General features: G+C 38.8%; 1 protein-coding gene across 5 annotated transcripts; it reads right to left on the bottom strand.

The window, feature by feature from the left end:
- Positions 1–128: 128 nt before the first annotated feature.
- On the bottom strand, positions 129–15,143 carry ELMOD2 (ELMO domain containing 2). Of its 5 annotated transcripts, none has more exons than XM_083457536.1 (9): positions 14,932–15,143; positions 13,073–13,220; positions 11,783–11,811; positions 10,865–10,962; positions 9,468–9,597; positions 8,356–8,489; positions 7,980–8,048; positions 6,111–6,244; positions 129–4,840 (listed from the first exon to the last, which is right to left on the bottom strand). In XM_083457536.1, the coding sequence occupies exons 1-9, from the start codon at positions 14,974–14,976 to the stop codon at positions 4,689–4,691; spliced, it is 939 nt and encodes a 312-aa protein (XP_083313662.1). In that variant the 5' UTR covers positions 14,977–15,143; the 3' UTR covers positions 129–4,688. The 5 variants fall into 5 exon arrangements, with proteins under 5 accessions (XP_083313662.1, XP_083313665.1, XP_083313664.1 ...); XM_083457539.1 differs by lacking the exon at positions 14,932–15,143 and adding an exon at positions 14,713–14,813; XM_083457538.1 differs by lacking the exon at positions 14,932–15,143 and adding an exon at positions 14,759–14,798.
- Positions 15,144–16,713: the final 1,570 nt, after the last annotated feature.

Below are 16,713 nucleotides of genomic sequence, written 5' to 3'. Positions count from 1 at the left end.
CAAAACTCCTCTCATCCCTGTGTTCCACAAACAGCACTCTTGTAACACAAGTACTCTTGTAGCAACATTGGAACCTACAAAGGGGGCTGTGAAAACAATAAATACAACATACCTGAGCAAAACAAAGCTTCTGATCAACTTGATCTTTATTTGCTAGCAGTCATTCCACACCCAAACAAGAATCACATTTTATTGCTTCCAAACTACACACAGTTAGTAATGGGCAATGCTCTTGCTCCACAAAGGTTTACAAGTCACTTCCGATATGTGTTTCTCACAGTGGAAAAGGGCAGCAACAGAAAAAACTGTCACCAGCCTGAGCACCGCAGAAGTAACCAGTACAAGTGCACATCATATGGACAAGAAACAGTAAGTTATCAGTACAGGCTACAGAACCTTACTAATGCAACTGTAATTATGACACTTTTGACATACATTTGGAAAGCTAAAAAGCAGGTTGTTATAGAAGAGGATTCTGTGGTCTCTATTTCTGCCTCTTGGATATTTTTTCATGATCTTTTAGTGCATCTGTGGCTATGGTAAATAATCCAATGAACCCAGACACCTAAATACAGCACAACCAATAATATGGCCTCTCTAGTTTATGAATAGTGTCTGTGATAGTTGGCAATTCCAGATTGAAGCTCCACTACAAGTTTAAAAGTATACCCTTTTTCCTAGAGTTTTTTCATTTGCAGGCATTCAACAAATATTGTGGCTCATATTGCTATAAGTGATTTTTGTAATTTGCTCCCTTTAAGGAAGCTGTTTAAGGAAGCTGTTTACTACTTGTTTGTCTTATTAAGATATTTTAATGCTTGCTTCCTAGTTGAGTCCAGTAATATGCACTCAAGTGCCCAAGATTTTTATGAAATCCATTTTTTCTATAAGCCAAACTTTAAGTGTTATTTGGTTGTGCCATAGAGCTTAATTTGGAGATCAATATTTTTTCCAGTTAATAGCCATTTTTGTGAGAATGCAATTTGAAACGTTGTGGGTTAGATCCAGATAGATGAGCAGAACTCTGCTCTCATAATGGGTCTCTGCTGGCTCATCCCCCAGCACTGCTCCCCAAAAGCAACTACAAAAGTCAAGGAACCAATCCGGAATGGATAGGGCAGGGAAAGCAGTGATTAGAATGAGAAAGTGGGAGAATTCAATAGGACTGCCTTGAGCAGGTGGAAATGCAAGCCGCCTCTGGTTTCAAGTCTGTAAAAGGAACTTTTATGCGAGCAGCTGGATCTGCCTTCCCACAATGTATTATACAGTCACAGGTTCAAAAGCTTTTGGAGAAACGTTAATAGTGAAAGTGATACACATAGATGTCTACATGTTTTTCCATGTAGCCCTCTCACCTCACACCACATAGAGAAAAACAATGTGAACAGCTATGTGAAAAAATAAAGGGCTGCTTGTGTGTTTTCAATGTGTATTTGTTTCTTTCTAAAGAAACAGTGCAGATATACTAGTATATTGTTTTACGATTGTCACAATGCAATATTTAGTGAAAAACCCTGTTTTACAACATATTTCTATCTACTACCAGTCTCTTTAGGTTTTCACAGCTCAAAACTAGAGTAAGTGGTTCAACTACAAGTCTAGAATGAATTATTCTCAAAAAGAAATGGGCAAATATATATACAAGCTAAACAGCTACTGGAATACATTGGCCCAATTCAGTTGTAGCCATTTGTCTGATAAATCATAGGTATTTGACCAAGAGCTACTGACTCATGCATTTTCTCCTTCCCCCTAGTAGCCAAGTTCAATAAAGCTTGCCTACTTTCTTTAAATGTTTCCCAGAATGTCTGCACATGCAAACTGTGGCTTAAGGGCTACCTTCCAAATTAGCTTCAAATTCCAAGAAGGTGGTAGTTTAAGAATTCAAGAAAACTTTGCCAAACTGAACACATGAGGGGCAGGGCAAGAGATGGTTTGTCTCTTGTCCAATAAACTATACTTTAGTAGACCAGGATCATTACAGCTGAATGAGACCAATGTATTTAAAAACCAATGAAGAATGGCCTTATTAAGTTTAGTTATTATACCTAAGCATTAGACCCATATAGGATAGCTACATGACTATCTGTAATTAAGGAACACAGCTTTACAAAAAATCAACAATACATTTAAAGAAGGAAGATACAGATTTGTTCCAGTAAGGAATGAGAATTTCAAAATATTTACAACACAACTGGTGGCTTCAAAACTTTAGAAACCTCTTTCCTAAAAATTGTCAACTATGATTGTTAGCACCATTGAAAAGAATATTTATACTGCCTGAAACTGGGTATGTTAGCATTATATCACTTTGTGCTCTGTTGATAATCATTTTCATTTAATATGTTAGTTTTTACAAAAATAAAATAAAACCCTAAAACTAGTCGGTTTGCTGGTTTATATTTTAATTGTTGCATAATCTAGCCCAGAGTTTTGGTAGAATGAAAACTCAAACATTCCTGGAGTGGAACTATGGTTCCACTCATCACTAGCATTAGGGAGTTGACAAAGTTTATAATCTATCAGTCTTCCTTAGGTTTATCATCTGACAGGAAAAGATGAACTCGTTAAAAATAAAAAAATAAAAAAATACAGATTGTACTGGAAGGGCTCAGGTAGACTCAGCCTACCAAATCCCTACAGGTCCAAATTGATGAAATCACAGGAACAATGTAGATGCTACTGTTCACATGCACAATGTTGCATCAGCTTTATTTTTTGCAGAGCCATTGATTCTTATTTAATACTATTGTAGTAAACAAATAATGTGACAACTATATATGAATACATACCTTAAAATCTTTTCTGGTATATTTTCTAGAATTTTCTATTGCCTCTATATTTAAAGCATTTAGTATAGAAGATCAAGGTTTCTTTTAAGTAAAATAAATGAAATTTCTTAAATTAAAAAAGGTTGTCAATTAAGCCATTTCAAAGAAAAACCCAAATGGAATCAAGTGTGCAATAAATGTACCTTATAGCATACAGAAAAGGAAAATACATTTACAACAGTTTCAGCCAGGAATGATTTTTGTATACATTCTGATACCATGAACCACTAGATGCAGTGCTCATATATAACCAGGTACACACTTCTCTGTGAAGACAAATCTCCAACTAGTGGGAGAAAATAGGGTTGTCCCTATACAGAGAGAGCTCATATGGACTTTTTTGATTGTGCCCCAATGCATTTTGCAGATATCACATTTCTCTTGAAAGATTTCTTGTATTGCACAAAAGTGATCAAACCTCTCTAAAAACAGATGTAGATACTGAAAAGCCTTCTGTGATCCACTCCATCTCTCTGTCAGGGCTCTACTGCTCTGGTAGAAAGGAACTTCGATAAGCATTTTATTTCCCATAAGTTAGATATCATCAATTTTGCTTTGTCCTTTTTTTACTGTTCTAGATAAATTATTACTTTTAGATGTCACAGGTTTTAGATAATACTTCCAGCATATGTAATGCCTACAATGTTGCCATGTGGCATCATATGTTCTTCCCATGGCTTCCTGCTGCACTCTTCTTCCTTATCAGCAGTCTAATTAGTCGATTATCAGTTAGTAAAATGAAATGGGAATTTGATCAATTCCAATATCAATTCTTACAACAAAGCCAGCATGTTTTAGGAACTGACCAGCAACGACTCAGTCTCAGCTTCAGATTTGAAGCGCACATGAAGTAAGTACAAGGCACTTTTAAAAGATTAATCTTTGAACTAATTACCCTATCCCTAAAGCAAGGCTACCTGCAACTAAAGTTTGATTAGAAGCATTTTAAACATGCTTATTCAATAGTTGAAGAATCTTTAGATTGTCTCGGAATATGCCATCTGAGTTGCCTTCTTCAATACAAAATAGCAGTGTATTAAAGAAAATTTACTTAATTGCCCAATTATCTTCTACTGAATATTTGGAGCGCTAGTATTCTTAAGCTTTAGCTGTGGACTTAAGTGACAAAAGAAAGAGGGAAATAGAGCAATGGTTGATATGTGAAGGCAGTTACAACATCTTAAATAAAAATAGTCTAGTACAGGAAAATATATTTAACTTAATATATTTATGATAAAATGCAAAGACCTATTTAAAAACAAAAGTTTTAACTCTGGCAATGTTTAAGCATGCTGCCACAAGAAAAATCAAACAAATAGTCTTCAATAAACAGAAGTAAAGCTTTTTTCTCATACACCCAAATCATTTAACCTGCTAGTGTGTCCCCCAGCCCCAGTAGTGTAATAATAAAAGACCATATGTTCCAGGTTAGAAGAGAAAGAAAATACAACCTAATTCATTTAAAACAAAAGCTATTTCTGTTCGAGAAGTATTGCAACATCTCTGGTTGTAAGCTAACACCAGTCAAAGAAGCTACTGCTTCTTTTCAAATATGGAAAAGAAGCTATTGCTAGAGAAAATGTAGCACAACAAGAACCTGTTTCATCTGCTAGGTATACAAAAATTATGAGGATCTGTGGTACAGAAAGGATATTTGTCTCTAAAAAGTTCTTACCTTCAGCAAATAGTATACAGACCTAAGTAAGTGTTGATTGTCCAAGCTCTCTCAACCACTTTTTTAATAAAAAAAATAGATGTATAAAACTTTGTGATTACTAAGTGAAGTTTTTGGTTAAATATGAGAATCCCAGTCAAGTGCATAATTTTTATAGACAGAATCCAAAGGAATGCACATTACTATATTTCGTTTCTTAAGGCAAGGACTACATCGTAATCCAGAAGATGTTTTTTGACTTTTTCATGAAACTTCTCTCTATACTGGTTGAAGTACATAATACTTTCAGGCTTTTCTTCAAACCAAAATTTGTCAAATTCGTAAGCCAAATAACCTGTAAAAACCAAAACATAGAAAGTGTATTGAGACAACACATGTGTTTGCCTCTAAGCAGCTTTTCAAAAACGACTAGAAAACCCATTACAATTAATGAACATGACTAAGTTAAGAGCCATTAATTTCAGTATGTCTACTTGAGTAAATCTTAGCTGAATACCACCAAAGAGAGCTACTTTGGGCACATACAATCAAAAGCTTGGACACTGGCACTATTTTTGAAATGTAGAAGAGTAGAAGCTATATCAAATTACTTTTGAAATTACAGTTTCAAATTTGGTATGCTTTGCATAAAATATGCACTTATAAGGAAAATCAATAATCTTGTATTTCCATATACTGTACGTATGCAACAAAGAAGAGGACACATACAACAGCATACTAAGCTTCGAGGAACACTACAAAAGAATTTAGCAGTCATTTGTTTCATTTCCCATTATTATTATTAGTTGTAGTAGTACAACATTCTATACCCGTAGATTATGGCTTGCTCATATAATTTATATATTTGTTCATATGACCATCTCTCTCAGCTTAATAACCTGTTATGAAGTGGTTAACCATAGATTCCCAAAACAGACAAAATGGGGGACCATGGTAAACGGAAGACTTTCTGGTTGGTTTGCTCACTTGAAAGGGCTATATACAAAGCCATAGGGCTCACTCCTATCTTGGGTTATTAAGCAAATAGATTATTTTTGGAACATATGCAATATGTGTAATCAACCCTACACTATATTAATTTGCAGTGGTGAATAGGTTAATACAAGGAGTCACAGCCAGAAATTCTTCTCCAGCTTTTCTCGTCTATCCAAGGAAGAGCACCTTCAGTCAGAATGTGGAGGCTGTTTTTGCCAAAAAAGTCAAAGTTTACAGTGGTGTATATGGCTCCACTCTTCTGGAGACAAATACACGTGATAGATGCTTGATTACATTTATTTCTTCTCCAGTAGTGTAATGTGTGTAAAAGGCCTTTGAAATTCATCTTTCATTTAAATATAGAGAAGCATTATTTTTCCTGAAAGCATGTTGATACCCCATCCTTGCGCCTTTGAGATGCGATAGCATTGACAGGATCATGGTAGGATTCAAAATGCTTTCCAGAAAACACAGCAGATTCTTTTTTTAAAAAAGATCTCTGCAAACATTATGGTTGAACATGTTAACAAACTAGTGAGAACATTCTGCCTCTAACTAAATTCAGAAACAGCAGCTTCCAAATCACTGAAGTTGTTATCCATATATAAAAGCTAGTTGAAGATACTCACAATAAAACTGATGGAAGTCTTTCATTTGTGGTTCACCAGGAACCAAGTTGTAGAAGTGAGTTCTTAAATGTCCATTCTTCAATAAATTGTAAGCCATTTCTGTCAAATTGATCCCAACTATTGCATAAGAATATCTGCAATACACAAACATTATAATCACTATACTTTTTGATTTCTGCATTTTAAGCAGTATAAATGTCAAGGATAACCAAAGGCAAATTATTACCTTTAGGATTATTTTAGAAGTCTTGAGACATCTTCAGTGTTAACAATGTTTTTAAAAATAGAAATTTATTCATTCTATGCATAACCTCCTAAGTTCAGCAATACTGCAATGTCTGCCTACTGTTCCAAGACCATTCACTGGGCCCTGGTGTTACCAAAGTTAAACACAACTCCCATGTCCAAACACAATTTTCAAATTACTAAGAGAAGTGAATATAAGATACTTAAAAACACCACTAAAACTACACTAAGGTAATTCAAATTATGTAATGTGTTCATATTATACAAATTAAGCAATTTGCCTTTATTTGACCATTTTGCAGCATGTACTCATTTTCTGCTAATGATAGGATGGGACAAGAAGCTATTTGTATCTACGGGGTATGTGGTGTAGAATGACAGCCATTTAAAAATGTGTGTTATTATCCCTCACCTGAAACAAGCTTCCCCAACTTGGCAGTCTCCGGTTTTGAACTACAACCACCATCATTTCCAGCTAGCATGGTCAACAATCAGAGATAATGGGAGTTGTAGTTCAAGAAGAGAAGAAGAAGAAGAGTTTGGATTTGATATCCCGCTTTATCACTACCGGAAGGAGTCTCAAAGCGGCTAACATTCTCATTTCCCTTCCTCCCCCACAACAAACACTCTGCGAGGTGAGTGGGGCTGAGAGACTTCAGAGAAGTGTGACTAGCCCAAGGTCACCCAGCAGCTGCATGTGGAGGAGCAGAGATACGAACCCGGTTCCCCAGATTACAAGACTACCGCTCTTAACCACTACACCACACTAGTTCAAACATTTGGAGGGCACCTGGTTGGGGAACATCTCTTATGACATGGAAAAAATAAATTAAAATTTTAACAACATTTATAAAATAGGCTTTATCTAATAATGATAGTGAGAGAAACAGTATCTTAAGCTTCAAGTACCAATTCACACTGCAGCAAATATTTTAAAATTAAGTTTAAAAGGCAGTATTGTTGAGGACAGCATTGTTATTTCATTTGGCTTTACTTTTAGGATTTTATGTGGGTAGAGCACTATTAAGGACTGCAACCTGGCAATCTGATATGCTTACTGATCCTGAAAAACAGGACAGCCTCCAACTTGACATGCTTCCCATTTGCTCACATGCCTAAATCATGTGGATGGAAGACACTGATTGTGTTTGTTCAAAACTACAAAGCAACATTTAATGCAGTTCCTTTAATGGAGGTGTCTAGTTCAATTTTACTGGATGAGTTTCAGTTATTAAAGCCCAAAAATGTTGATAAGATGCTTGAACAGGTTCAGCCTAATGGAAAAATCCTTAAGGTTATACATATACAGTAGAGGAGCAAGAGAGGAAAAGTTACTAGGGTCTTTTGTGTGAAGACATCAACAGGACAATCTAACCACACACAACAGAGGTACAGAGGAAAAGTGAGATAGGACAGGCATAAGGCTAACATGCAATGAAAAAATATTTCGCTTATGGGATCCCTAGAAATTACTGGATTACTCTCACAAATATTATAGAAGAGGAGGTGCAGAAGATAAATATACTTTAGATTATTTATTAGAAACTAAAGTAATAATGATAGCTTTGCTTTTTCAGGTTTAAGAGTCAATTATGACAGCAATTTTATTAAAAAGTAGCTTACCCCAGTTTTGGATTATTTGAGCGAGAAAGGATTTGACGAGCTTCACGGGGATAGTGTTTACTAAAATATCTGAAAATATATGTACACACAAAGTAACTATGTTTGCAAGAGACTGCTTATACTAGCAGTGATTAAAAATTACTTTTCTAAACATTCACATTATAACCACTGCCTTGCAAAGTCAATTGCTCTACAGTATAATTAATGGTGTTAATAAATTCATGAATAGTAGGACAATAGCTTTTGAAATAAGATAGATTGGCAGGTTGTTGAACTAGATTGGCAGGTTGTTGAAGACTGGATCCAATACCCTCTTTTTAATACCCATTTACATCAGCAAAAGAATACCCACTGTTACATAATATTTTTGACTTACAGAAGATTAGTTAATCCCAGCATGCCCATTCCTCTGAAGTCTGTTTTAGGGTCATCACCTTGGAAACCAATGTCACACCACTGCTTCGTGATTCTAGCCTTCAGTTTTTCATGGGGCATCAACAAATTCCAAAGCTGTATAAATATGCTACTGTTAACAGAATTATCAGTATTTCCAACAACTCATTCTAAATACAAATAGGTATCATTAATGAAACTGGATGCCACACAAAATGGCAAAATGGCATAAGCATCCTGAAACACAGGATGCAAAGAAATGTATTAACAAGGAAGCTTTTTTTTTTTCCAGTGTAGCAAGCGATAAAGAGCTTTCATGGCAATCTGCTTTGAAGCTCTCCTGTGCACATAGGACTCCCTGCGCATTTCAGTGGATCTATGAACACAATTTTCCTCCTCCTATTGAATTCAAGGTAGCAGTTAGTCCAGAACTCCACATAGGCACCAGACTGAATGAACTTGTACTAAAGCATATGGACTCACAACCAACAAATATAAAACTGCAACCCACCAAAGTCACACTTGCTTTGCAGGTGTTGTCTAGCAGCTCACTAAAGACTGGCTGTTAAATTATACCCTCCAGTCCAGCATTTTGTATCTGAGCTATCCCATGTGTTCTAGGCCTCAGTAACTAGAGTCATACTACTATTAAAAATCAGATTGCAATTTTTAACAAACCTGAAAAACACCAATTATTTTTCTAACCACCTCTCCTAATCTGTTTAATTCCATTTTAAAGCTATTTAAACAAGTAGCTATCATTGTATCCTGCCTGTGGCAATGAATTTCGTAAATCAAGTATGCTGTGTGAAATACTTCCTTTTGCATTTTCAAAACTTAATGCTAAATCAATTTCATTGGACGGCCTTGTGTTTTAGTATTATTATGAGACACAACTTTCACCAATCCCTTTCTTCACATCACTCATAACTGCATGAACTTCTATTGCGGATAAGAGTTGCTGATCTAGTGGCCTTACTACATTAGCCGGGCAATTGTAACTTCAGTAGACTGAGTTCATAATTGATGCTTGTTTGTAACATCACAAATTGGACATTAAATATGCCATAAGGGCACAAAACCTAATTTTTTTACCTCCATTAGTTGCTCTTCATGTTTATTATTATCAGAGTTATATGGCTGTTTTCTCAGCTCTTCTACAGCCAAATAAAGTTTCTTACATCCTGATATCTGGAGCAAACTTAATTGCAGCTTTGCAGCAAACCTATAATATAGGAAAACACAGAGAGAATTATAATTAACAGCTGCAATAAAAGAGCACAGCTGTTAGTACCAGTTGAAAATCATATAACCTTCATTTCCCAGACCACCTTGCTTACCATTCTAAACTATGACAAATAGGCCACAGAAGTTAGGGTATCCCTGTCCAGATAGGAGTGTGGCTGGACCACCAGCCAAAACTGACAGAAGGCACTCTGCTCCACCAAGGCCACCTGGGTCTCAAGCAACAGTAATGGATCCAGGAACACCCTCAAGCTACATACCTGCTCCTTAAGAGGGATTGTATCCTCCTCAAGAGCAGGAAGTCTCCCATCCATCCAGTCTAGGGAACCACCCACTAACAATGCCTTTGTCTTATCTGGATTGAGCTTCAGTTTATTGGCTCTCATCCAGTCCACTACCAAGGCAAGTCTAGCACATCCGTTGCCATGCCTGTAGATGTAAAGGAGAAATAGAGCTGTGTGTTGCCCGCATATTGCTGACAACAGACTCTGAAACTCCAGGTGACACCACTCAGCAGCTTCATATAGATATTAAACAACATGGGAGATAGAATTGAGCCCTCAGCAACAACACAATGAAACCCCAATGCTGCCGAAAAACACTTTTCAAGCATCACTCGCTAAAGATGACCGAGTAGGACCAGAACCACTGCAAAGCAGTGCTGCCCACCCCCAATTCAAATAGCCTCTACAGGAGTATACAATGGCCAATGGTATCAAAAGGCGGGCACATTGCCAAAGTCTTTCTCCCAACAGAAGTCATTATAAGGTAATCAGGGCAGTTTCTGTGCCAAAGCCAAGCCGAAATCCCAATTGAAATGGATCTAGAAAACCAGTGTGCTCCAAGAGCACCTGGATCTGCTCAGTGACCACCTGCTCAAGAACGTTGCCCCCAAAAGGGAAGTTGGCAACTGGCCGGTATTTCCTTAGGTTCTCAGAATCATGTATTTTAGATAACGAATGTTACTGTGTATCATTCTATCTTCACTGAAGTCCACAGCAAAACTGCTGATTTCAATGAAGTCAGACTCGGATTATTGCTTATTAACACACTTTTTAAAATAGTTTTTAAGCAAATCTCTTAAGAATCACATTACTATGTATGAATTACAAGATAAACTAAATGCATTTTATGAAGACTAATTTGAATGAATTACTAATTCTCAGTGTCTATTTGAACAAAACATTTTCAATGACCTCAAAGATAAAGTTCCAAAAAAGGTATCTTTAGAACAGTAATAGGCTTACACTGCATCCTTTTGTGTATTAATCTTCTTTTGTTCTATGATGAGTGCCACACATTTTTTCACGTCATCTTTAGAAGAATACACAGCCCTTTGTAAAGCCTGATAAATACAAGTAAAACATCAATCTTCTGACACAAAATATCATCTGTTTTAATAGCAGTTACTTACATTTCAGGAGAAAATTACTATGAGCAGGGACTCCACAACCTGTTCTGGATGGAGTCATACTCCCTCAAAAGAATCAAGTTCACAGTTTGGGAGTGTGGGAATAAGCTGGCTGGTGGAGCTTGTGAAGTTCAGTGCACAGCGCTTTAAAGACACCACCAAACAGCTGACTGCAATGTCTGCAAACTTCTTCTGACTCTGCCACATCTTTACCCTACCTCACACCTTACACGTTAGGCATAGGACAGGTGGGTGTGGTTTGGCCATAGGGGTCTGGGCCAGATGGGAAGGCCAAGCCCATTTAATTAGACCTAAGGACCAGAGGTTTCTTAGCACTGGTGTATGAATACACAGTTTCATTAACAGCAAGCCAAAAACTGTACCACAGCAGTGTTGTTATAACTGCATATAATGTAAACTAAGCAGGCTCATAAATCAGACTTGATCTAGTTTGCATCCAATCTAGTTCTTGACTAGCCTTGGTTGGCATATCATTGCTACAGCAATGATAAAGCCAATCTTGTGCACATTTACTCAGAAGAAGCCCAACCAGGTGCAAATTATAATATTGGGCCTCTTTTTTTTAGAAAAATGATGAGGATCCAAAGATCAGAAAACGTAGTTCTGTATGCTTTAGAGCTGTGTTTCTTACATAGTGCCTTTCATGAATGTAACTATGGAGGTTTTCTACTCAAAGGTGGGGAGGGAATTGGGCTTGACTTTACATGCTGGGCGTAATATAAAGTTAACCTACCTTACACTTTGATGATTCCAACGAATGTTCTGCATTAAGATAAAAACATGCATGTTTTTAAAGAAATTCATAGACCCTAGATTCTGATTTCTAAAATAACACAAGACAAATGAATAAGCATGATTGTAACCGTGGTTTAATACCTCTAATTTATTTATTTCATGTATTAATTGCTTCCCATAATACATCTATAAGTGCTTTAACAATAAAAACAACTATATATAAAATTTATAATCTAAGAGAGTTAAAAACTAGAATAAAAATCTCAGTGTAAAAGGCTTGTTGGTGTTGGTTTTCAACAGACACCAAAAATACAGTAAAGACAGCGCCTGTCTGATATGGAGCAGAAGGGAGTTCAAATTGGAAGGTGCCACCACAATAAAGGTCCAATTCCTACACTGTAAGGAACAGACCTCCCAATGTACTGGTGAAGCATGCTAACCACTGATGCGGTAAATGTAAACATACTTCAACAGCTAGCATGCAATTGCAGATGACTCCATAAGCACTTATGACAGTAAAATGAATAGGAGTTCCAGGAGGATTACAGGGGCAGGGAAACAAAAATGTCACACACATAAGGTGAAAGCATTCCTATCCCCTCTCTGATTTGAACATTTCTATGCAAATAAGGCATGAAATGCAGCAGGGGAAAATGACCTGGCTATGTTTTAAGTCACAAGTGTAAACACACCCTTAGCCTTTTGCAGCAAAAAAAAAAAAAAAAAAGGAGATTCATGTGGAGTTACTAATCTCCAAGAGAGATGCAGGAAAGACAACAATGACTAGAAGAACCAGGAGGCTATAAATGCAGGCACCAGGATTTCAAGAGGCAGCAGACCAAGGGAGTGAATCAGAAAATTAAGCTTGAGAATGAAAGATGGGAGGTCCAAAGGAATGAAAAGAAAAGGCCTGAAGAAAGAAATGGGATGAGAATGGCTGGAGCAACTGAAAAGGCAAGGAACCAGTATTTTAATCTGAAATAACTATTTGTCTATAGGACTTTATTTTACAGCTACTGTACCAGCTTACATACTGAACAGGGAACACACTGCAAAAGACAAAACCACAATACACTACATTATGTATATTGTCAGCTGTCTCCTCTGTTGAATAAATAGCCTTATCTACATGAATTTTAGCCACCCAAAATTAAGGACATAAAAGGAAGGTAAATATTTATGGAAGGTGAAAAACTTGAAATTCTCTCTTGTTCTGTAGTTGTCAAACTAACTTTGGAGATTGAACATAACAATTTATGTATAAGCTTGTATATTTCAAATATATTACCTATCCGTAGTGTCCTTTCTGCTCTTTTCATTGAGCCATCACAGATACGCTGCAGTTCACATTTTCCAGTCAACTGTCTCAAGATCCATTTTAGCCAAAATCGAAAGATATTTCTATACAAATAGCTCCATAAGTGTACAATCATTTTCTACACCAAAAAAAAAAAAAAAAAAAATCACAAATAGTGACCGAGTATAACAAATACTCAAAAATTCGTTACTATGTTAATTTAGAAGGCCCATGCAGCCTAATGGAACATACTCCCAAGTAAGTCATGTAAGTGTGCCCAGAATTAAATGCAAACCTTAAATTCCAGTACTAACTGCTTCAAGCTATTAAACTATTGGGGCACTTCACCCAAAACTAAATAATGCTGGAATCCTAAATTCAATTACTTGGGAGTAAGACAGGAGTGCCTGGCGTGCTCTGATCCATGGGGTCACAAAGAGTCGGACATGACTAAATGACAACAAAAAAATCTAATTGAATTCAATGGAGTTTACTTCTGACTAGAGATATACAGAGCCTGCACTGTACTTAAGCATTTGAAACCAACAAAATTAGGGTTGCATTTGTATCAGTTACTTGGGAGCATGCCCCGTTGATGTCTCAATAGAATGCCTCAAACTGGGCTTTTCTTGCTTTTTAAAAACTGCTCCTGCTCTCATTTTCTTGCAGACTAGAGACATGAAAGGGGGGGGGGCATTTAGGGAGAGGGATAGTTTTCCCCATTCCCCCCCCCCGCGTTTTGTCTTCACATCTGTATTGCAGACAAAGTCCTTATTCTCCCAAACTTTCTAAGTTTTGAGTTTTAGTTTCTGGGCTTACTGCCCATTCAGTGCTTGGTTTGACTTAATGCTGACTTTACAGTCGTTTACCATTCCAGAAAACATCTGGTTAAACTCTTAACCATTAAAGGGTAAACATATAAACACACTATATAAACATTTAAGAACATCCTAATCCCTTCACCTCCGCTAGCAGCAAAGGTATCAGAAGCAATGATTGCAGAAATCGTAACAGAACGGTAGTTTTAAAAGGCAATTTTATTGCACGTGAGTTACTCTTATGATTGTGAGCTCACTGCTGTCTTGCTGCGTCTTCCCGAGCTCATAAAAAAAAAAAGGAATACTCAAGCGCCAGCTTTTACTGGCTTGATTCTGGTCAGCATCTTCTCTAGAGTATCTCCACAGGACCTAAACATTTGCAAATGTATATGTACATATGTATATATATGTATATACATATGTATATGTATATATGTATATACATATACATATATATGTATATGTATATGAATGAATCCCTGCAGGTTTTGCAGTACAAACATATTTGCAAATATATATGGAGGTTCTGTTTCAAGAGGCCACTGCAGCATACGAAAAGATCCCGTCTTAGTGTACGCAGTCACAAACAAGTCCTCCCGCCCACCGGCTCCCTAATGAACCTGATCCCGGAAGCGAATATCGGGCCAGAGAAGAGCAGCTGGTTTGAAAGGGGACGAGCCTATAGGCGGCATTGTCCCCGCCGCCCCCATTTTCCAGGGTCCTCTCGCCGTCCCCTCCCCTGCACGCTCCACCAGACGCTCCACCCCCGCCCCCACCTCCCCGCCCTTAAACGGTACCAAACTCTGGTCACACCATCCCAAGCGAGAGCGCAGCAGGCCGGGCAGCGGCCTCACTTCACCTTCACGCCAGCAGCTCCCTCCCACGGCCCACCATAAAAGGAAGTTGCCTCCCCCACAGACCCGGAAGTGAGTGATGTGGCCCGAGATGGGGGAGGGGTTGCGTTGGCTGTTTATAACTGTCCTGTCAGAGAAACACGGCCCTTAGCAAACCATTCCCAACTCCTTTCCCCACCTCCTTAGAAATGACATGAGCGTCCGTGTCCGCGGGGGCTTCCATGGTGCCCACCAGGCGAACGCAGACCGGCCCGTGAGGGCCGAAATGGGCGGAGTGGGGGGATGGGCGGGTCTTCCGTTATGTCCGTTTAACGACGCCGAACGGGTGGGCGGGGCTGCCCACAGCGGCGGGCCGGCGTCGAAAACGTGCGGGCGGTCGCCGCCGTTACCGGGGCAACAGACGCTCGCGACGGCCAAAGAGGGCGGGGCGTCGCTGCCTTGTCTGCTGCGTGCCTAGGCGCCGCTCTGACAGTTGGGAGGCGGACGCCGGTTGGGCGAGTAGCTGTCAACTTTTCCCTTTTCTTGCGAGGAATCCTATTAGGAATAAGGGAATTTCCCTTCAAAAAGGGGAACAGTTGACAGCTATGGTTGGTTTCTAAGCCTTAAAAAGGGTTTCGGAGAGCGGGCGGGCGGGCGGCGCAGTCGCTTGCTGACCCTTCCTCAGGCATTCTATAAAGCGTGAAGGCTCCTGAGGGAAGGCTGGGACAGGGAAGGAAGCGGCTGGCTTTCTTCTGAGTAGAAACCGCTTGGGGGGAGGGGAGTAGAAATGATGCCAAATGAAAATTGGGCCGTGGGGTCCTGAAGATTTTATTTTTTGAAAGCGGTGGGGTTATTGTGAAACGAGAAGAATTGAGAGACACAACGGTCGCTGCGCGTGCCCCGAAAGGAGCCAGAGAAGACTCACGTACACACTTGCCGGTCCTCAATTAATAATAAATAAATTTACTAGGACTTTAGGAAAGCAAATGGAACACAGTCGTCATCATTATTATAATACAAGCCGGTTAAGATATATATATCTATAATTTAATTAGTGCCAGTAAACGAGCACGGAAATGAGACACATTGGCCAATTCATATGAATAATGTATTATCCCATAATAACCATCAATTAAGTTGGGTTCGAAATAGGGGGAAGCCGCCGGCTGGAGCTCGCGGGCGCAAAGGAGAAGCGGAGGCGTCTCCTGCTGGCTTTGCGTCTTGTGGCCGCCAGGTCGCTCCGTCGCTGCTTCTCCTTCGTTCAGGTGTTCGCAAGGTTTGTACAGGCCGAAGGGAGAGGAGGAAAAAGGAGATGGTGCAGGCTGGGTCTCGGGCGCCAGGCACCGCTTCCGGCGACACGTCCTACTTGGTTTATGTTGCTTCAACCAATCGGAATCCCAGGACTTTCCACAACAAAATATCCATAAAGTAAAGAGAGATGTTGCAGTTCACATAGGTGAGCATCCTGAGTCAGATACAGTCTTATTGATAACCATGTGATTGGTTTTCAAGTGGACTTTTGCTGGTTAATAGCTGAATTTGACATTGGTTCCAGTGCTAGGGCAGGGTTCGGGTAGTTGGCTGTGTTCTAATACAGCTTAGCTTACTTCAGTTGGAGACTATCACTTGTAATACATACTTACACATCATATTTTCCTATATACATAAAAATGGAAGGTTATAATCATGTAGCCCCCATTGGAGGATTGTAGTGCTGCATCACAATCCTGGATTTGCATGAAGCCAGGGCAAGATAGGAGAGCAAAAGTGAAGGCAGGTTTGCATAACAGCAGCAGCCATGGTATGGGAATGAGGAAGGAGCGGCACTGATCCAAAAATTGGTAGTTTAAAATAGCAGTTGGTGTTTGAGTAAGGCAGAAATGAGATAACTGAGAGGGAAATTGTGGTTTTAAACTATGGTGGAGGTTTGAGCAAAGTACCTTCACACAATGGAGTCCTTGCACTGGCAATAATGCTTCAC

This window comes from Podarcis tiliguerta, assembly GCF_965153285.1.
Source record: "Podarcis tiliguerta genome assembly, chromosome: 9".
NCBI lineage: Eukaryota > Metazoa > Chordata > Lepidosauria > Squamata > Lacertidae > Podarcis > Podarcis tiliguerta.
This window is presented reverse-complemented; position numbering and strand designations above follow the sequence as displayed.